Source organism: Aspergillus mulundensis (genome assembly GCF_003369625.1).
Source record: "Aspergillus mulundensis strain DSM 5745 chromosome Unknown scaffold_2, whole genome shotgun sequence".
Lineage (NCBI taxonomy): Eukaryota > Fungi > Ascomycota > Eurotiomycetes > Eurotiales > Aspergillaceae > Aspergillus > Aspergillus mulundensis.
In genome coordinates, this window is record NW_020797890.1 from 335,212 (window position 1) to 356,361 (window position 21,150).

Consider the following 21,150-nt stretch of genomic DNA (forward strand, 5'->3'; position numbering starts at 1 on the left):
AAGAGGGGCCGTTGAAGTGGCTCTCCAGTCCGAACTCGACGCTCGTGCTCTTGCGTTCGCTGTTCCCTCATGATTGGCGGCTGTGACGACCACGGCGTCCAATACCTAAGACTAGCCTGGCCAGGTTGCGCATGGCGGCGGCATGAGTTATCACTTATCCCCCTCTTACTGTGGTGAGGGCAGATGAACCACTAGCTAGTCTAGCTGCAGTCTAGATACAAGGCCACGCTTCAGGCCTGGCAATATCCGTTGTCAAGACTCATGCTGCCATCCAATCCGATTTTTCCGCTCGGTTCATGATCTCTCGCCTCACCAGCTTGACTTTACTGATGTTGCTTGGCTTCGGTCTTGCATGGTACCCACCCATTTCCTAATCGACAGGGCCACCTACAGGATCCCCGTCAGGCTTCTCCACGATGACCTGGCTGTGATTCCAATGCTGTTCGACCCCTCGTGGCTAACCTCACCGATAGGAGTGCCGTGGGTCTTTCTAGATTTCAAGACTCCTGATAGGAGCCCTTCGCTTCCGATGACTGCCTGCATGGCCGGGTTCTCTTAGAGACAATGCACTCCTGCCTGCAAAATATCAAGACTGCTTTCTCTCACACGAGGACGGTTAGGAGATTGACACCCTCGCGATTTCTGGTTGGATGACGAGTACTTGCTTTGCGAGTAACCCCAAACTCTAGAAGTTTTGTCATTCTTCTTTATCAGGCCGCTTTTTCCTGTCTCTTCTGGTCTTCACTCATCTACTCCGTCCTCAATCCCCGGGCCATATATTTACATTATTATACTGGCTTGTTGCCCATATCCTATCCAATTTCTCAATAATCAGACATCACATCTGTGATCCTCCTGCCACACCTTCTGGTCTTCTTTCTGATAAAGTTTCGCTGTAGTTTGTACTCAGCGAGATAACCCGCCCGGCCAAACCATGCCTTTGTCTCACTTAACTTTGACCGTTTCCCACCTCCCTACGTCCACATCATTCTTTCTTTCCTGTCTACAACCCCTGGGTTACAAATTCATCGGTCGCCATGATGACTACATTGGCTTTGGGCAAGACTCCAACGAACCCGCAGACTTCTGGATAACCGAGCAAAAGCCAGGGCGAGTAGTCGCTATGCACATACCCTACTCCATTTCTAACTAAGTTACAGGTTCCCCGCCGGAGCCGCTCATGTTGCGTTTCCGGCACCCACAAAGGACGCCGTAAATTCGTTCTTCATTTGTGCGCTAAAAGCTGGAGGGAAACTCCACGGAGAGCCCAAGACTCGCGACTCCCAGTCAGGCTACTTTAGCGCGGCGGTCATGGATATGGATGGGAATAGCATTGAGGCCGTATACCGTCCCGAGGCGGACACGAAGAGCAGCAGCGGCAGCAATGTTAGTAGCAGCGCCGTGGCCAGGTCAGTCGTCAGTAAACCTGCTCTGGCACTCCTCGAGAACGGCTCGGTTGTTTCAAAGGCCAGTACTATTAAGTCCAGTGCAAGACCCCACGCCTCCAGGGCAATCACCGCTATGGAGCGGGGAGCTCCCTCGGAACGGGTTGCATCAATGGTCACGTCTCGTGAAATCCAACAAGCACCCCCTCAAACCTATGTCGTTCACACACACACAACGCAAAAGAATGACGACGGGAAGGCAGCTAAAACGATCGTCGGCACACTTATTGGGGCCGCCGCTGGCGCAGCCATCGCCTACGCCATGTCTAAGGGTGATTCTGAGCCGACCCCGGCAACAACCTCTTTACCCCCACCTCAGTTCGTATCTCAGGAGTTTCGTCAGCTTCCCTCGCAAGAGTCTTCGCCGACCCCGTCGCAATTTCTGGACTACCAAGGCTACCGAGCCATTGAAGCACCTCCACGCAGTGTCTACTCTACCGCAGACTCACGACCCCCGCTGGCCCGAAGCGTGACATCCAAAAATCCCAGAGCAAGTACCGTCTACGACGGCACTGAATTCGGGACAAGAGGTCCAAAGGGAAGCTTATACTATGATGAAAGCGGCCGTCGTGCCTCAGAAGGAAGCATCTACAGCCAAAGCGGAGGCCCAATGAGGGCCATCGAGTATCCGTCCGCGCATGAAACCCAGCAATATCCCGCCGACGTAAGCACTTTAATCAGCTCCTTCCGCGAGAAATCCCGCATTTCGGAAAGGGGTAGTGTCTACTCTACTTCCACAATCAAAGCACCCAAATCCCATCATTCCCACCACCAAAGCTCTCACCAATCCGTCACAAAGTCCCATGCTGGAAGTATGGCATCCTCCACACGAACGGCCCGTCAAGTTCCTCTTCCTGAGGGCTCGACAGTTTCATATGCTTCTTACCGCAGCCCCGCCAAATCTGCGGCTCCCTACGATGACGTGGATGTTGAAACACATGTCACACCTGACGACTCGATCAGTCAGGCAGGTGATTCGTCTAGACGGTCCACGCATTCGCATCGCTCTCATCAATCTCATAAGTCGCATGTCTCCAAACGCTCGAGTAAGTTTGATGAGCCCGTCAGACCGAGTGACAGTGTCAGCCAGGTGTCGAGTCATGCTTCCAGGCGCACTGTCAAGGCTAGCGGGAGTATCGCAGGGAGTGGTTCCAAAGCTGGTTCCAGAATCAGTCCTAGTCGGAGAGGAAGCCAGGTCGCATGAATTTCCATTTTTACTTGGTTCTTTACGGCTTTTTAGCCTGTTGTTCTCTCAACTTACTTTACTTCTCTTCTTTTTTCTAGACGATGATGCAGGCAATGTTTTAGGGCTTCCTATCATCGAGCTGTTTCCGCATGGTATATAAACTTTCTTTCCACTTGCATGTTGCATAGCATGCTTCAATTGTTCCAAAGATATCTTTTCTAGCAATTCCATTAACCCAAGCGCCTAGTATTAATTAGCTTGAGAATATGGTCTAGTCTCATCCAGATCACGATAAATGAAGGTATTATTTTATAACAACCACCTAGTACTACGACCTAGTTCTTTCGCCTGCACACAGTCCCTTGATGAGTGCAGGGTTACAATGTACAGGATACCAAAGCTGCTTACCAGTTGTTGATGAGGACAGTTTAGCAGGTGAGAGGAAAAGGTTGTGCTAAAGGTGGCTAACTAGTTATTTGGTACACTAGCATCCAGATCACTTGCCCTGTCCCTGGCACCCAAGCACCTGCCTAATGTCTAGGCTAGTAAGCCTATGCAACTGCATCAACAGCTCTGCGACTCCGACCCAAAGAAGAACACCATGCAAGCTTGGGTTAAATTGTAAATCACATAACACTGTCCGAATCCATTCAGTGAAACAAAATGCCATGAATGCATGAGTTGGTCGTGATGATCGTCAGATATGACATTTTCCCTCCCAAGAGAAGCCCGAAACAGGTTAGGAATAAAGTTGAAGCACGTGCAAATGGTCTGCGAGAAAACAACGAAGAGATCTACGATCACGGCACACCAGGCTTCCAGTAAGTTGTCACAGAGCGGATGGAGACGCAAAGGGCTTGAGAAGACCAAGTGTGGCCGTGGGACTTGATAGGCAAAGATCAGATGGCGTACTTGCGAGTCCATTCGCGTGCAGTGGCTTCGTATCGGGGACGATCGGTCTTGTACACGTGGGCGATTTCAGGCACCAAGGGATCATCCGGGTTGGGATCTGTGAGCATGGAACATATCGAAAGCAGCACTGCGAAGCGCGTTAGCCCCGCGAAGAATTAGGTCAAGTAGGATCTGATGACTGACCTTTGGAAATTGTCAAAGCTGGACTCCATTGGTCTCGGAGAATGTCAAGACAGATGCTGCCGTTGGAGTTGATGTTCGGATGATAGATCCGGGTATTGAAGTTGACCTTCGGGGGCTTGAACGGATAGTCGGTAGGGAAATGAATCGTTAAGAAGAATACGCCACCCGAGTATGGGGAGTCGCCCTGGAAGGGACAATCCGTCAGCAAGTGAGTCCCACAATGACGCGGCCGCAAGGCTCTTCATACGGCGACGGTACAGGCCCTACAGCAGCCACCGTTCGTGGAAGGGGACGCTACTTACAGGACCCATGATTGTTGCTTGCCAATGGAACTACCCAAGGGGAAGAATCAAGCGTTAGTGCATCGTTCGGTTCTTGACGCCGCAAGATGGGTTCCGCTGCGATTGATGACAGTCGAACAGAGCAGGCAGGATATCACAAGCATACCAGATCTTCTCCAGCAGGGCCGGCTGAGCAGGAAGACGGAGGATCACTGTAATAGAAAGCGCACATTAGCACCGTAATGTGAGACCAAGGCGAGACTAGGGGTCGCCAATGTATTTCTTCGGCGGGGGGTATTGACGCCCCGCGGATTTGGTGGGGTGGAACATTCAAGACGCAAGGTGATGACTTACCGGCCGAGATCAGTGAGTTCCTTGTTAATTCTCTTGAGAGCCATTTTAGAAAGATATGAAGAGGGGAGCGTAAAAGATAAAAGAAAAAGTCTTGTACAGTCAATCGACGATTGAAAAAAGAGCGGTGTTACCGGGGTATCTGCAGTGTCAAGAATCCAAGGTTAGCCACCCTGAGAACAGGGAACTGACAGATAAAAGAAAGAATGGCAGAGGTAGACAAGAGAAGCGAAGAGATGGTAAGAGAGGCCAAACAGAGGAGAGCACGGCGAGGGTGGTGATATACTCACAGGATGAGGATTACGTCGGGCGAGGCTGGAGGAGGGGAAGAGAGAGAGAGAAGAGAGAGAAGACTGAAATGGCGAGAAAGCGGGAAGGTGCTGGACTGATTACAAAAATTACACTAATCATAACGCTGACCGTCAGGTACCTGCTGACTGCCCCGTCCACGCTGTAATGGGCGCCTCATACTAATGTATTACCATACAGTGTTCACCAGCCACCTACGCCACACCCCACCACGTCTGGGAGTACTCTGTGTACAAATGATGCTATATACAAATAATGACCCCGCCCGACAACCTGACTTTGACACCTAAGCGAATTCATACTCCGTCTATCGCATGGTGTCAATGTGGTACTATGAGCATCGCTAACTCAAACGGAGCACTCCCACCTCGCTTGTGATGGTTCTGACAAAACCGCCCGCATCAGGCACGCCACTTCAAGGCTGTGCCCACTGCCATGATAACTATGGAGTACTCCGTATGGGTGCTTAAATTTTATTCAAGCCCGTAAGGCATCAAGGTTTACACGAACAACGCCCGACCGGCGACGTGGTCCTTGAAATTACAGGTGTATGTACTATCATTGGGCGGCTATCATTTGCAGGTTGCAACGAGAAAGATCTGACGGACTGCACGTATCTAGATAGATGTCTGCCCTGTCCGCCAGCCGCCTTTCAGGCTCAACATACCTGCCGATCTACTTCGTAGTCTACTGCGCTGCTCGCGTGCCCACATGGCGCAGCCATCACGTGGTTCCCTTGCCACACTCGGTATACTCCGTAATAACCCGGAGGGACCTTCCGTGTATACCGTACGAGATGATCAGCAGCAATGCAACATGAGGCCGATACACTTCACTTCTCCAGAGTATGCAAACTACACAAACGCCTGCACACCGGTAATCGCGCGACCTAAGATTAAGGCTAAAATAGAATCAGTACTGTCAAGGCAATCTGAAGCTAAAAAGTTCTTACCGTGAATGTCGCTTTGGCCTTCATACGTTTGCACCACAAATAAATTCGCCACATGGCGAGCAATGTGGTACTCGTCGCTAGCTGCATTGCCGCCGAAAACCTCCTGGAGTCTGTTTGTAAGAAAGCGGATTAGTTTATTGCGCTGATAGCATCAAACATTGCGATAGGTAGGATCCGAGGGTAAACCTACATCCGAGAATTGGCCAGCGCCCGATCACAATTTTGTCTCTTGATCAATGAAATCATCTCAGGGGTGCATTTCCCAGCGTCTTTCAGCCTCGCAACCTGGGTTGCTGCCAGTGTGCCGTACGTAGCATCGGTAACAGCGTCCGCCAGCTTCTTTTGAATCAACTGGTACTTGGCAAGAGGATTACCCTTGAATTGTTTCCTCTCCAGAGCATAGGTTCGCGCACGGTTAATGCAGTCCTCAAGGGCACCCATGGCTCCGAAAGCAATACCCAGACGAGCGCTGTTAAGGCAGGTAAACGGTCCGGTGAGCCCCTCAACGACAGGGAACATGTTCTCCACGGCCACGGGGCAATTGTCCAACTGGATCATGCCTGTAATCGATGCACGGAGAGCACTCTTGTTCTTGAGAGCAGGCGTCTCAAGCGTCCCTGGAGGGCACTTGCTGCGCTCCACTGCAAACCCACGGATTTTGCCAGTGCTTTGTAGTTTGGCCCAGACAATCAAAACATCGGAAATGGGCGAGTTGGTAATCCAAGTCTTGCTCCCAGAGAGCAGATACACCCCCTTTTGGGTAGGATGTACGCGCGCGATTGTCTCCATAGATCCTGGGTCAGAACCGTGGTTTGGCTCAGTAAGACCAAAGCAACCCGCTAGCTTGCCCTTCGCCAACCCCGGCAGCAGCCTCTCCTTGAGCTCTTGAGTACCAAATTCATGGATTGCGGTCATGGCCAAGGAGCTCTGCACAGACATGCCCGATCTGTATCCCGAGTCCACGCGCTCCACTTCCTTGGTAATCAAGCCAGAAGCAACTGTGCTCACCCCTGCGCAACCATAACCCTCAATGCTCGCACCCAACAGGCCGAGCTCACCCATTTCCTCAAGAATCTTTCGGTCATAGTTTTCGTTACGGTAGGCGTCTGTCCAGTAGGCAAAGCATCAGCAGAAACGCTCGCGGAACATCTAGTGGGTCGTCTTAACTCTACAGTCGCATGTGTCGAATGGAGCACTTACCAAGAACCCGTGGTTGCAAACGTTCCTGGCAATATTGCCTCGCTGTCTCCTGAATCGCTAGCTCATCATCTGTATATAGCTCCGATGCGAGGAGGGGGTCCTCCCAGTTAAAGGCTGTAGCATAGCGACGCACGGCAATGCTACGCGAAGTTGCGGGGATCTGACTCAGTCGAGCTGCTGGGCGAGAGGCGGCACGGAAAAGAGAAGTGTTCATCTTGCTGGTCGTTTGAAGACGGTGAGGTTTTTGTAAATGCAAATGGACTGCAAAGCTCCTTTGGAGACAAGAATGGTAAAGTGGCGCAAGAAAAGGCGTCGCGTGGGGAAGTTTATGAGGGGGCGAACCTCGGCATCCGAATCCGAATCCGCTCTGAAGAGACAGGCTCACCGTACGGTACAGAACTCAAATGGATGAGATGGCCACTTCAGAGCAGGTTGAGCAGAGTCTGGAGATGCGACTTCAAATACCGGCCTGGATGCTCTGTATATAGTACGTGCACCCCGACCAAGCCGACTTCCGCGGAGTAATTGAGCAGTACGGTACCTATTCCCTAGTACCTCGTACGGTACCTAACCTAGCCGCGGAGTGCCCTCACGGTCCGAGCGGAGAAGCGGGCGGATAACCGGGGAAGCCGGTAAGCTCATTGGAGCATGCGGAGGATTTCCCCTTCCTTCCCTTGCACGTAATGACAATACAACCAGCTTCTATACCATTATCCTTGTGCGCAGTAAAACTATATACATCGTTTGCTCGTCTTTTTGCATTGCCCGAGTGCAAGTTTGAGCCTCATGCCGGCTCGAGTCTCCATCGCAACCATCCAAGGTATATATTCGGCGGAGAATCCTGACGTCGCCTTCTTCAGAGCCTCACCGGTAAAGCGAATGCAATAAAGTGATGGGATCCTCTGTGCCTGGGTTGTAAACTGAGATAAAACAGAGTCATGATTCTTCAATCCCGTGGTTCTACTTGAGTAAATATGACATGACAAGATGACGAGCGCCATCATGCCGGCATCTGGGACTGGAGGAAATCGAACACGCCGGTGGGGAAATATTCCTCATCAAAGCCCCAGAGGTCGGCCATCATAGGGTCAGCAGAGCCCTCGGAAAGTCCAATTTGCTGCTCTTTTACTTCAAAATCAACACCGTTTCCTCTCTCCGCGGATAGGGGCGCAACCCCCAAGAGAGGGGGCGGATGATTCAAGATCGTGTCGCGCTCGCCCAATGGTTGGGCCCCAGGGATTATCACAGGTTTGAACATCGAAGCGTTGTCCTGAGCGCCCTGCCCAAAAGACTGTGGATTGCCATAGCTTCTCTTCTCCCATTCCTCGAGCCCTGTAAGCATTTTCATCAAGCCGCGCGATATATGGTGACTGAGATGGCGCTCACTGGCGCGCTTGCTGCAGGATACCATCAGCTCAATGATTCGGCCGACCAGTGCTCGCACGTACGAGACATCGATGTGGAGACCTGCCGACGCAATCGAGTTCTGTTGGTTCTGACTGCTCGTGACGATGTTCGAGTAGCCCTTGGCGGCAATTTTCAAGAGGAAGACGGCGGCAAATGTGATCATGCTATGAAGGTACAGTGGAACTCCAACCAAAGCTCGTTGAATGTCAGGTTCATCTAGGACCACCATAAGCGTCCCAATCGCAGATTCGATAGCCAAGTTTGCGCGCTTCTTCCGTTCGGCTGACATAGGACGCGTCGAATTCGAAGAGTGGTAGGTTCGCAAGGCGACAGAGTTCAATTGTAATCGGCAGAAATTATAGTGTAGATATACAGCTTTGTAAGGGTACGCACCAACATACCGACTACCGGCTGTACCAGCAAATGATCAGTAAAACGAGGGGGAAATGCATCACAAATAATGGATAGCCCTACATACCTAGCCGCGGTAACCATGCAGAGCGCCAATCCCCGAGGTCAGTATCGAATTTATCGATAATGGAAAATTCGCTTTCTGGAACCTCCAAGTCGACATCGGGGCCGAAAGCATGATATATCCTTGTGAGTATTATAAAAAGATCCACCTGACTGTGTAGACGGAGATCGGACTGGGATACTGATGGAGAGAGTATGAAGGTGTGATGATTTGTGATGCTATGGTCCTCGTGTATTATAGGTGGGCGCCCGTAGGCAATAGAAAAGTGATGTTCTAGAGTCTAAAGAGGTCAGATTCTACTCGGATAGAGAGATAATGGGGCGCAGATGCTTACATATAGTAGGTACCAGAGTCTAGCCTGTTCCTTGTGCTCATGGGAACCCAGTGTAGCTTTCCTATAGGCTTGGTGGAGATTTCTTTCTGTCGCAATTCGCACTGCGTACCCTGACAATTTCCAGCTCACATCCGAAAGCCAGAAAGCTCCTATACATAATGCGCGCAAATCATCCAGAGTATGATGCCTATCGAGCATCGACTCAGATGCTAGTTTTGCAAACTCCGCATAGGCTGCATCGAAGGTACGTTCCTTATTCGGCAGGTGGAGAGATGTGACAGCAAAAATGGCAGCAGAAAGCATAGAAGAGGAGTTTCGCAGAGAAGTTAGATCCTTATGTACGAGTAAAATACCATCCCACAAATAGCGGTTGAGAACACGGTCGAAGTGGTCAAACAATTCCTCTGCCTCTTGTAAATCTACTGCTCCCCGCGAGACAAAATCCGTAACGAGATCATGCGCGTGCTGCCGTTCGGGAGAAGTAGCCCGAATATCGCTCAACTGCGTTACTTCATACAGACTCCCCATCGGAGCAGTGACAAGTGAAGCTGCACCATTCTCCTCCTTGTCGATAGCATACTGCGGCTGTTGTGCCAGAGCTGTTGTATGAAAACTTGACATCTCGGCGCCGGGGCGTACTGCAGAATTGGCGGATCCAGCCACTCCGTTCACTCCCACAGCGGGAGGAGTATCCTCTGTTGATACTGTGGATGCTTTGCGGTCTCTCTTCTTGGGGGTTGATTCGACCGATTTTCCGACCGCCTGATAATATGACAAGTCGGGCAGTTGGGCTTTTCGGAGCAAATCGGCCATAGCGAGTTCGATGGTCGATTTCCACCTGCAGCGCGGAACCAGACTGTTAGCAACGTTGTGTCTATTGCAGATAGCAGTTTGCGGAGGATCATACTCTGCTTCATCGTCGAGCAATGTTTGCAGGCTTTTGTTGACAACGCAATCTAAGCCCATGCGGCGACACCGTTGACAAACCGTTTCCCCCGCATTCATATCACATCGGACTTTATGCCGTTTGCACTCAGTGCAAGCTCGTATTCTTCGCGATATCTTTGGAACGTGAATCAGGCTCTGGCGAGAGTCATTCTCTGATACAGAATGCAAGAGACCGCCCTGAGGAGACACACCCGAGGACTCCTCGCCATTGGCTTCGAGGTGTGGACGACTCCGTTTCATTGCGCGATGGCGCTGCTCATCGCCCAAGACCAAACACTGGCGCCTCTTTTGTCCTTTCGAAGGAATTTTTCTGCGATGGCGTGGGGATAGGCGACTTGCATAAGAAAGAGGAGAGGCTCGCTGGTGGACTGGGACGAGCTAGGCTACGTCTTAGCAGCAAGAGCTCCTAGCCCTAGAGAATCCAGAGCGTTGTCTTGAGCCCGTTTATTGACAGGCCAGGGCGACCTGCTATTTGTCTATGCGGCCTGATTGCAGCACGTTGACTGATATGTATCTAGGTGTGCTGGTCTCTAGGCTCCGAGGCTCCATCCGTCAAGCCCAGGTCTTGGCAGTACCTAGGTAGGCGCTTGGGGAAGTGGGGTAATCACGTGCTGATGCGGCAGGCGCTATACCGAATATGTTCTAATGGTGTCAGCCGGGCGCGGGCGCCCGCGTCCAACGCGCCGCGACCACTGTCTTGTCCTTATACTTATGCTCGACCGCTCAACTCTCGAGCTGAGACTTTATCTACCTAGCAGTCATCAACAAGCTCAGCATGGGTATCAAGCGTGCGTACACAATTTTCCACTGACTAGTGCATTGGTGCTGGTCGTCAATTGCTCATTTTTTGTGGTTGCAGACCTCTATCAAGTGATCGCGGAAAATGCGCCCGATGCCATCAAGGCAGGGGATATAAAAAGTCACTTCGGTCGGAAGGTCGCCATCGTATGTTTCGTTCTCCTATGATTGTGCATATGTGCGATAACCTGCGGGGCCCAACTAACAGTATCTTCCGGTGTATAGGATGCGTACGTTATAACTGGGAAACGGAGCCTGTACTCGCTTGAAGTTAATGCTGATGCACCACAGATCAATGAGTATTTACAGTTTTCTCATTGCCGTACGCTCTGAAGGCCAGCAGCTTATGAGTGACACCGGCGAGACTACGTCGCACCTTATGGGCATGTTTTATCGGACGCTGCGGATGGTGGACAACGGCATCAAGCCTCTATATGTTTTCGACGGGGCACCGCCGAAACTAAAGTCGGGTGAATTGGCTAAGCGGAGTGCACGGAAACACGAAGCCACTGAAGCACATGAAGAAGCAAAGGAGACGGGTACGGCGGAGGATGTCGAGAAGTTCTCGAGACGGACTGTACGAGTGACCAGAGAGCACAATGCAGAATGCAAAAAACTCTTGAAGCTCATGGGGATTCCGTATATCGATGCCCCCACGGAGGCCGAAGCACAATGTGCTGTGCTTGCCCGGGCTGGGAAAGTGTACGCCGCAGCCTCGGAGGATATGGACACCTTATGCTTTGAGTCGCCCATCCTGCTGAGGCATCTTACTTTCAGCGAGCAGAGAAAGGAGCCCATTCAAGAGATCCATTTGAGTCGTGCTCTGGAAGGGCTGGACATGGACAGAAATCAGGTAACCTCTTCCCTCGCGAAATCGCACTTTGATGGTAACTTTTTTTACGCATATTATATAGTTCATTGATCTCTGCATTCTGCTCGGATGTGACTATTTGGAGCCAATTCCCAAAGTCGGGCCCAATACTGCGCTAAAACTGATCCGTGAACACGGTACCCTGGAGAAGGTGGTTGAGTCCATCGAGAAAGACTCCAAGCAGAAATATGTCATGCCGGAATCTTGGCCGTATCAGGATGCTAGAGAACTCTTCATCAACCCTGATGTCCGAGACGCCAATGATCCTGAATGTGACTTTAAATGGGAGGCGCCGGACGTCGAGGGCTTGATAGATTTCCTCGTGAAGGACAAGGGTTTCAACGAAGATCGAGTACGGAACGGCGCTGCCCGTTTACAGAAAAACTTGAAAACCGCGCAACAGTCACGCCTGGAGGGTTTCTTCAAGCCGGTTGCGAAGACAGAGGCGGAGAAGGCAACCCTGAAGCGTAAGCACGATGAGAAAATCCAAGAGCAGAAGAAGCGCAAGAAGGAAGAGGCGAAGGCGAAGAAGGAAGCGAAATCTCGGCCCCGGGCTGCTGTATAGAGCCCGAAACCATTTCCTGAGCATGGTAGGAGAAGGGGGAAAGTGTATATTCTCATGGTAGAGATGGGCGTTCGCGGTTGTAAGATACTCGGTGGGGTCAAAGCCTTACTCCCATAATGCATTTCGCGACTATTCCATCTTTTTTTCGAGGCCCCTTCAAGTTGTAGAAAGCTCTATTTGCTCCAACTTTGGCCGGTCTTGCGTCCTATACAAGATCAATTGCAAGGAAAGCGATTGCGTTCTGGACTTGATTGATCTCGTTATGTACAGAAACCTGCTCCATATTGTTGATATTTTTACTTGTGCATCAGCCGTAGTGAGAGTGCCTTTACCGATTCACCTCGCGGCGACAACAAGCGCCAGTCTTACTCCTGTACACTTAGTTAGATTTCCAATCCCCAGTTATAAAGTGTGGGTGCATTGATTGAAGACATTGACTGGCGTGATCATCTGGTGGAGATATATATTCCAGTGGTCCAAGATCACCGGCGATTCCATCCAACAACTAGCAGTCCTGAGCACCTCAAAAACATGCGCAACGATACTACAGTTCCATTAAACACGAGCGATACCTCTTCCGGGGGCCAGATTGAGGGTTGGAGCGCAACTCAGGAACTACTACAGTGGCCGCTTGCGGCCATCCATTAAGCCCACCACATGTGCACGAACCATGGCTGAAGCAAGGGCTGAGTGGCATTCTTTGTTTTGAATAAGTATTGAGCCTTTACCCATCAGTAAGCCATGTCATCATGAGTTCATGAACCTTGTCCTGCTCTGAGCGTCAAGCCATCAAAGCCCCCAGACTTTGCCTTCTAAAAGCATAAGGCTAAGCTTAGGTTGAGCTTAATGTCCAGCTTGCAGACAAGTCTGTGAGTAACTGTTGATGATTGCCCAAGCTACCCACAATGCCACATACGCAGCCCCTACTTGCCTTGCAAAAAATAAGCCCCTTTGCCAGCAGTGTGTGCTGCACGAGCTGCGCGATGCCCGTCAACAAGTAATTGTCAACCAACAGGCAGATACGTAGATAGTTGTCAACAGATAGCTCCACATCTAGATTTCAGAGTTGTCTGGGTGGGCTGTCAAAGGGAGCCCCGGACTGTCTGGTAATGCTGGAGTTTATAACGCACTTCGCCTCGTGACGAGAGTCCACAAGGGCCGCTCTGCATCTCTACTTCGTATTGTGTAGTAGTCTGGAGAGCACTACTCTGTAGTCAATCGAGGAATGCAATGCAAGGAGAAGATCGGTCGCTAAGCAGGATCCGAGTACTCATCCAGCTGCTGGCCTACTGCCCAGTCTCAGCCTACCATGCAGAATGCCAGGAGGCCATGAGCTTGATTGAGCCGCAGACAAAGCTGAGGTTGTTATTGACCGCGGCGGCCTTATTAGATGGATCCGTGATCTGAAGCTGTATCTAGGCGACTTTCCCCCACCGAACGACCGAAACAAACTAGAAATAAATCTGCTCGTCAACATTATCTACAGTGATGCCCGTGCTTCTTGGAGAGCGCGCGGGTTGCGTGTGGAGCGACCAACCATCAGATGAGTGATGCACTTGAAAGGATGCTATCGGGCGGGGGCGACCGTCGACCCCGGATAGTGCTCTCAGTAGAATGCTAGTAGGATGGATATCAAGTAATGACGCTTTCAGGAAGAGAGGATTTCGGGGAGAGGATGGGGATAAAGAAACTGACCTGAGAGAAGACGCGTGGGAGGATAGTTGGGAATGGGATTTGGGCAAGACGGAGACGGGCAGGCACGGGGTCGAGGAACACCTACAGTCTGGAGTAGTGCAAGCACCAGGGATATTGTGATTATTATTATTAGAAGCTCAAAGACAGCTCGGTAATCCAGCTCTGCCAATCAGCCGAGAGGAAAAGACACAATAAAGAAGAGATAATTCAGCAGAGCTTGAGCCTTGACGACGTGTTTTGTGGTGATCCAGTGTCAACACCCGCTGCCCTATATAAAGCGCGTGTGCCCCGCGGCCTTTCCTCCTCTCGACCCTCGACTCCTTTCTGCTTCCACCCATCTCTCCTCCACAACCCCCCTGTCGTCTGTCGCTGATCCCCAGATCTTCAGCATCGTCTGTTTCTCTTCTGATCTTCCTTTCTATCATTCCAACGGTTCCTTTCCACCATGCCTCCCAAGAAAGCTCCTACTGCGGCCAAGAAGGCCGCTGCTGGCCCGGTTCACACCTCCTACCGTGGTATGTTTTCACTGATCTTTCCCCATCCCCACTTCGCGTCGTGATCAAAGTGGTAGCGCTGTTGTCGCGAGCAAACGCTGATTCGTTCCATATAGATATGATCAAGGAAGCTATTCTGAGTGTGAGTTGATCATGTTGTTTCTGGTCACCCTTGATTGACGCTGTCGGGCGGGAGCAACCCCCGACCGTGACACGTCTCCCACCTGTTGATCATCCCAACATCACGTTTGAGCTTGTGATTTCCATCGTAATCTCGATCGCTAACACCCGTCGCTTTAGCTGAAAGAGCGAAATGGTAGCAGGTATGTTGTTTTGATGTTCTTGTCGCCCCGACGTGCGCCGCTCCTCGTCGTCGTGGCCACCTCGCCGCCCTCGGCCATCACGAGTTTGTCGCATCGGATGCTAACCTTCAGTCTCTCATGACAGCCGCCAGTCAATCAAGAAATATGTGCTGGCGAACAACAAACTTGCGCCTGCCTCTCAAAATGCCTTTGACAGCCAGTTCAACAAGGCGATTAAGAGCGGTGTCGAGAAGGGCGATTTCATGCAGCCCAAAGGTAACCCAAATCTCTGTCGCGTAACCGTCTATCATCACTTATCAAATCGTGTTTCCCGCCTCTTTCTTCTGGAGCACTGCCCTGCAAATCAGCACATGCGCTTCCGTTTTTTTCTTTATCAAATAGCTAACCAGGTCCGTCGCTAGGAACCTCTGGCCCCGTGAAGCTCGCCAAGAAGGAGACTCCAGCTAAACCCGCTGCGAAGGTAAAGAACGCTGCCTAATGAATTGTGAACGCGTCCTGCTAACGCTAGCCATGCAGAAGCCTGCCGCTGCCATCAAAGCTCCTGCTCCCAAGAAGGCAACCACCAAGAAGGCGGACAAGACCGAGAAGCCCAAGACGAAGAAAACAACAGCCGGCGTCAAGAAGCCTGTCGGCAGGCCTAAGGCCAACACTGCGAAGCCCCGTAAGACTAGCACAGCTGTGAGTCCTCTTGAACCACGCCTGTTCAGGTGCATTGTACTAACTTTGAAGAAGGCCCCGGCTGTTGTTGATAAGCCCAAGGTTGTCAGTGTGACCAAGTCGGGCCGCAAGACCACGACGACGGCAAAGCCCGCCGAAAAGGCAACCAAGAGGACAACCAAGAGCAAGAAAGCCTAGATTTGCACCCTTGCTTGGAACGTCACTTGAGCATCGTTTTAATGTGCTGACTTGGGATTTACGTGGTGTGCTCTGGCATACTCCCCAAGCTCGCTTCTTTCCTTCTCATGTAATTTCTTGTTTTGCTTATATGCCTTTTCGTTTTAAGTTTGGGAATTCCTCGTTTATCTCAATATTTTGGTTGGACTGGCGTCTCGCGATGGATTTTCAATTGGGAATGCTTCCGTGATCTCCCTGGGACGGGCTGGGAATCGAATTGTGTTATAACTAGGTCTAGCTATTTGTATTCTGTTCGTTCTGATGAATCTTTCAGGCCTCAGGACCTCAGCTGCCTAATCTGGAGTACCTTAGTTTGTTATATATAATCTAAGGCAAAGGAACGTAGGATCTTCAAATGTGTTAGTACCAGACTCACTTTTGAATACATGCTGGCGCCCGCGGCACAGTAGTAGTATATATGGTCAAGTTTAATGGTTGACCTCGCTTATACGCAGCACATACTCGATGGCAAATGGTACTTCCAGACAATGAAATTGTATACAACAAGATTGATTGCGTTGGGCTTAGCATTATTATGCCACAGACAGTCTGAGACAGATGGTTAGGGTTCAAGACATAAAGTTATGTCTTCGGCCCGAGGTTAGTCCATAGCGTATTTATGCAAGTAAAATGCCGGGGCTGCGTACGATGCTTGGCAGCGTACATTAATACATTAATAGGAGCAATCAATATAATAATAGGGGAGATTAAGAAACTTGTTACTACGGAGTAGATGGTAAACATATCCTTACAGACAGAGCAACGCTTAAATCAGGCTGTGCCTCACTAGAGATTGATGCATAGAAATCTGCTGGGGGATTGTTAGAATTGCACGGTACGTGCATGCTATCACTCTTAATAATGGCAGACAGCACCTGGTTTGTTATTATTTTTATAAATAGTTGTGAACCATTGAAGTGTCTGGATTTACAGAGTATTAATTATGTTTGGGTTTAATGGAATTCAAATGGTGGAGATAGCATAAACCAAGGACTGGCGTTGCCCCTGCTTGTTCACCATGACTAGGCAGTAGCAATAATAATGACACCAGGAGAGCCCAACTGCTGAGAGGGAGAGTCCTGGATGGAAACAGGAAAGACCGATACCTGGTCTACTTGTGTGATTGACGCCTAATTGCGTATATTACACAGAGTTACTGGACTTTACCATACCAGAACCGCCCTGCTGCCCAGTGCGCTCTCACGACTTCCAGGTTCCTTGCTGTCCTTCCATCGCAATCGATTCTTCTATTCTCCATCTTCCTGCTTCTTGGATACCTCAAACTTCCAACTCTGACCTTTCTACTATTTACCGTCACCCACGATCTCTCCGGATTTGCTATCCTTCGCGCCTCGCGCCTTTCTCGCTCACGAACAAGCCGTCGAGAGTGCTGTGCTGTCGACCGTCGCTCTGGCCTGCTCTGACATTCGGATCATGACAACCGACCTCTAAATAATCTGCCACGCCGCGGCTGGCCGCCTTTGTGACCTGAAAGTGTTTCTTTCGGTCCTGAATTGTCCTGCTTACTGGTTGCATCCAGTCCTTCCTTGCAGTGCTGACTCGCCGAATTTCCCGATCCAAAGCCTGCGGCGGAATCCTTGACTGGCCTCTCGCACGGCATCTCTGCTGCGCGACGCCGCTCCTGCCATAAATCCCACTCCGCCCGTTTCTCCCGGCGCCTGGTTTGCGACCATGCCGTCATTCTCCAATGAGTATCCTTCCCCGACGGCTACAGCTACCGCTACACATCCCCGTTCAATTGGCGTGCCTCAGGATAGACCCCACGATAAAAACTCGGTAGGGAACACTTTCGTGTGGACACATTGGCCCAATGGTGACTCCAATCACCTTGACACTCCGACGGATCGCCATGTCGCTAATGGTAGCACTTATCCTCTGGCTGGACCCCGATCAAGCGCCAGCTCCTACAATCGAGAATTCTTACAGTCCAAGGACGGAAGCCTGCACTCGTTAGGGAATGGGTTCGCTCGGGAGCCGAAGGAAGGGAGACCATCATCCACTTCCATGGACAGGGAGCTCCCCCGCAAGTCGTCCGATACGGGGGTTGACTCAGCAACGACTTCCATTGCCAGCCATCAGGCTAATGGAACATTGGTTGGCCACAGATCACTCAAAGGAAAACATATGGTAAATGGGGATTATTCACGACCATCTGTTGATGAAATGGTTCACTCGGACACAGCGGGCAATCCTGCAATAGTACAACTGTCGACATCCTTCCCGGACAACAGTGGTTGCCTTTCTCCAGATCATGGTGGCCTGTCCCCGACCCAAAAAGGTACTTATCGGCATTCGTCTCCCCCAGTCGCCACGGGAGTCAATCGCAGCAATACCCAGGACTCGGTAAATTCTAGCGTTCGAAACAGACATACATTACAAGTCCCGAGGACGACCAGTGGTCGTCGAAGTAGTCGTGATCAGCCGGACGAGGCTGCGTACAGCAGTGGCCGCCTATCTCCGACGGCGGGAACACGTCGCCCATCTCTCGGGCTGGCTCGCCGAACCACCAGAACGAATCAGTCTGATATTCTGTTGGACGAAGCAAACCCGGACGAAGATGCAGCTCGTTGGGCGGAAGCCATCAAACAAAGGAGAGCATCAAGAAGGAGGCGCCGAGATGAGGAAGATGATGATAGGGTTGTCGTCGGAACTAAAGTTGATCGAAACCACGTCAATTGGGTCACGTCCTATAATATGCTCACTGGAATCCGGTTCACTGTGTCCAGAATCAATGCAAAAATGGATCGTGAATTGACTCCTGCTGACTTTGACGCAAAACACAAGTTCTCTTTTGATATGTATGCTTGGGTCTTTCCGTGACATTTTTGACCGACCATGACTAATATTATCTTGCCAACAGAACCGGGAACGAATTGACGCCATCTGCTCAGTATGATTTCAAATTTAAAGACTACGCGCCCTGGGTTTTTCGTCATCTACGATCGAAATTCCGACTAGATCCTGCTGACTACTTGATATCACTTACGAGCAAGTATATTCTCTCGGAGCTGGGCTCTCCAGGGAAAAGTGGCAGTTTTTTCTACTTTTCAAGGGACTACAAGTATATCATCAAAACGATTCATCACGCTGAACATAAGTTGTTGCGAAAGGTCCTCCCTGAATACTACAAACATGTGGAACAAAACCCGAACACCTTGATATCGCAATTCTACGGTCTCCACCGAGTTAAGATGGCCTATGGCCGCAAGATCCATTTTGTTGTGATGAACAATCTTTTCCCACCGCATCGCGATATTCATTCCACATTCGACCTCAAGGGGTCTATGATTGGCCGCGAAGTGAGTGAAGAATATATCAAAGACCACCCACGTTCTACGATGAAGGACCTGAACTGGCTTCGGAGAAATCGTCAATTAGAATGCGGCCCTGGGAAACGGGAATTCTTCCTTGCCCAGCTCAAGCGCGATGTGGAACTGCTGAAGCGACTAAGAATTATGGACTACTCACTTCTTGTGGGTATACATGATTTGGAGAAAGGAAACGAGGAAAAACTCCGCGATAAGACCCTCCAGGTATTCCAACCTGGAGCCGACCGCGAAGAAGATATCCATCCCAACATGTTGATGCGCACCCCATCGAAGCTTGAGAACGAACGCAAGGCGCGGGAACTTCGAATGTTGATCCAGAAAGAGCGCCCCGTGCCCCTCGATAAGGCGACTGCAAAGATGCCGGACGAAATTCTCGACGAACGCAAGTTCCACGTTTTCTACTCCGATGACGGTGGCTTTCGAGCCACACATGAAGATGGCCAGCCTGGTCAAGAGATCTATTATCTAGGGATCATTGATTGTTTGACACACGTACGTCTTTTTATTTGATATTCTTGGACACGATGGGCTAATCATCCAAGTAGTATGGCACGGTTAAAAGAGTAGAGCACTTCTTCAAAGGCTTGACTCATGATCGAACACAAATATCTCCTATCCCTCCAGAGGGCTACGGAGATCGATTTGTCAACTTCATTAGAAGAATCACAATGTCCGAGGAAGAGGCACAAAGGATTCGGGAGACAGAAGTGGTGGAGCAAAATAACGCTGTCAATCAATCAACACCGCACACCCAACACCAACCGACGGCCGCAGCATCCGGCCCTGCTACACTTCCAATTGTTGATGAAGCCGGTGAGGCTAGCAGTGTTGGTGGGCACAGTCAGCGTAGTCCACGGTCTCCCTCGCCCGGCCTAAACAAAGATCTGCCACCACCACCGAATGGACCTGACGCGGAGCTGTTGGAAAAGCAAAATGGCACTTGTCAGAACGGACAGAGTCTCTCGATTTCGGTCTGATGAACAGGAAACCCCGTGGTCCTCGACTGCCGTGCGTGAATACTCTACCTTATTTTCCCGTTTTTGGCGCCTTTAATGATATCCCATTTGCTATGTTTCCATCTTTCTCTACTTTCAGGACCACGGGGTAGATCCTTTCTACCATGCCACGAACGCAACCTTACCATAGTCCATTACGTCAAGAGCGATTGATGTTTTCATGACCGATGCGAGCGGTATCTTCGGGCTACCGGACATCTTATACCGTTACGCCAGGAACATTGCTAAGGTCGATCTTGTTATTCTGTTTGCTGCATTTCAACTTGATTTATTAATCTCGGATGGATTGTCCGCCCACCCTCATCGATCGTGCCCTACTGCTGCTACTACAGACCTACGCCAGGCTTCGTTCGACCAACACTCCTTGAACACCTGTAATCTTGCTATACACAGCCCTTGCAACTCTTTCCCTCACATCTTCTCACTTTGTCCAAAGGAGGCCTACCACTTTCAAACAAGGCTCAACAAACTTACATGTCAACCTCTAACTATATATTTCCTTTTGTTTGACACTTGGTTCACCCAGCCGTTGGGTGTCCGATCTGCACGTAGATGTAAGATCAATCCTTGTGTTACAGCTCACGTTCTTTTTTGACTTTCTAGCCCAATCTAAATGTCTGCCATCCTGGTCCCTCATTGCGTTTTGGGGTTATCCTTTCCTTCCAATTTCCTTGTATACCTAAATTGCAACCGATATTGGTTGTACAAGAATGTCTTGAGCGGCTTAGCTTTGTCGTTTGTTGTTCAAGTCCTTTCTCCATGGTCTTTGCCATTCCTGTTTTTTTTTTGTGACTGTCATAGAAACGGATAGAAGAAGCGTATAATTGTGAATAAAAATCTATCTTGACTGGAAGCATAGGGAAGTATTGGCATCTATTAGGTTGTTGGATATAGATATGTACTTGACGCTTTACAGCTCTTTACTGGGAATTTCAGGTACTTCAACAAAGAGGCGCCGTGCTGAGGATAGCAGTGATACACCCACTATTACCAACAATGCACACTTATTCACACCCTAGGACTTCTCTTCTAAGTGCTGTATATTGTACACTGCCAGATACCCAAGCTAGGACGTTGAAATCATGCAGGCGAGATATAGTGAAGAGAGCATGTAAAGATAGATAAACAATATAATACCAACACATGAGATAATAATACAGA

At 50.2% G+C, this 21,150-nt stretch overlaps 7 protein-coding genes across 7 annotated transcripts; 4 read left to right on the plus strand and 3 right to left on the minus strand.

Moving 5' to 3' along the window:
• Positions 1-1,311: 1,311 nt before the first annotated feature.
• DSM5745_02770 (uncharacterized protein) lies at positions 1,312-2,495 on the plus strand (the record flags this gene model as incomplete). The annotated part of the gene is made up of 2 exons (XM_026744786.1): positions 1,312-2,416; positions 2,470-2,495. 2 exons carry the CDS (start codon positions 1,312-1,314, stop codon positions 2,493-2,495), a joined length of 1,131 nt encoding a protein of 376 aa, XP_026605652.1.
• Positions 2,496-3,530: 1,035 nt separating this feature from the next.
• DSM5745_02771 (putative ubiquitin conjugating enzyme (UbcD)) lies at positions 3,531-4,405 on the minus strand (the record flags this gene model as incomplete). The annotated part of the gene is made up of 5 exons (XM_026744787.1): positions 3,531-3,670; positions 3,727-3,910; positions 4,029-4,058; positions 4,174-4,219; positions 4,362-4,405. 5 exons carry the CDS (start codon positions 4,403-4,405, stop codon positions 3,531-3,533), a joined length of 444 nt encoding a protein of 147 aa, XP_026605653.1.
• A 1,116-nt stretch (positions 4,406-5,521) lies between these two features.
• On the minus strand, positions 5,522-7,033 carry DSM5745_02772 (acyl-CoA dehydrogenase; the record flags this gene model as incomplete). Its single annotated transcript, XM_026744788.1, has 4 exons — positions 5,522-5,568; positions 5,620-5,729; positions 5,810-6,725; positions 6,820-7,033. The coding sequence occupies 4 exons, from the start codon at positions 7,031-7,033 to the stop codon at positions 5,522-5,524; spliced, it is 1,287 nt and encodes a 428-aa protein (XP_026605654.1).
• Positions 7,034-7,819: 786 nt separating this feature from the next.
• On the minus strand, positions 7,820-9,848 carry DSM5745_02773 (Zn(II)2Cys6 transcription factor; the record flags this gene model as incomplete). The annotated part of the gene is made up of 4 exons (XM_026744789.1): positions 7,820-8,216; positions 8,268-8,637; positions 8,705-8,823; positions 9,145-9,848. The coding sequence occupies 4 exons, from the start codon at positions 9,846-9,848 to the stop codon at positions 7,820-7,822; spliced, it is 1,590 nt and encodes a 529-aa protein (XP_026605655.1).
• Positions 9,849-11,076: 1,228 nt separating this feature from the next.
• fen1 (multifunctional nuclease RAD27) lies at positions 11,077-12,217 on the plus strand (the record flags this gene model as incomplete). Its single annotated transcript, XM_026744790.1, has 2 exons — positions 11,077-11,634; positions 11,696-12,217. The coding sequence occupies 2 exons, from the start codon at positions 11,077-11,079 to the stop codon at positions 12,215-12,217; spliced, it is 1,080 nt and encodes a 359-aa protein (XP_026605656.1).
• Positions 12,218-14,357: 2,140 nt separating this feature from the next.
• DSM5745_02775 (histone H1/H5 family protein) lies at positions 14,358-15,584 on the plus strand (the record flags this gene model as incomplete). Its single annotated transcript, XM_026744791.1, has 7 exons — positions 14,358-14,427; positions 14,523-14,548; positions 14,707-14,729; positions 14,854-14,984; positions 15,131-15,189; positions 15,246-15,407; positions 15,462-15,584. The coding sequence occupies 7 exons, from the start codon at positions 14,358-14,360 to the stop codon at positions 15,582-15,584; spliced, it is 594 nt and encodes a 197-aa protein (XP_026605657.1).
• A 1,731-nt stretch (positions 15,585-17,315) lies between these two features.
• Positions 17,316-19,950, plus strand: DSM5745_02776 (1-phosphatidylinositol-4-phosphate 5-kinase; the record flags this gene model as incomplete). The annotated part of the gene is made up of 3 exons (XM_026744792.1): positions 17,316-18,442; positions 18,505-19,465; positions 19,519-19,950. 3 exons carry the CDS (start codon positions 17,316-17,318, stop codon positions 19,948-19,950), a joined length of 2,520 nt encoding a protein of 839 aa, XP_026605658.1.
• Between the last annotated feature and the right edge of the window lie 1,200 nt (positions 19,951-21,150).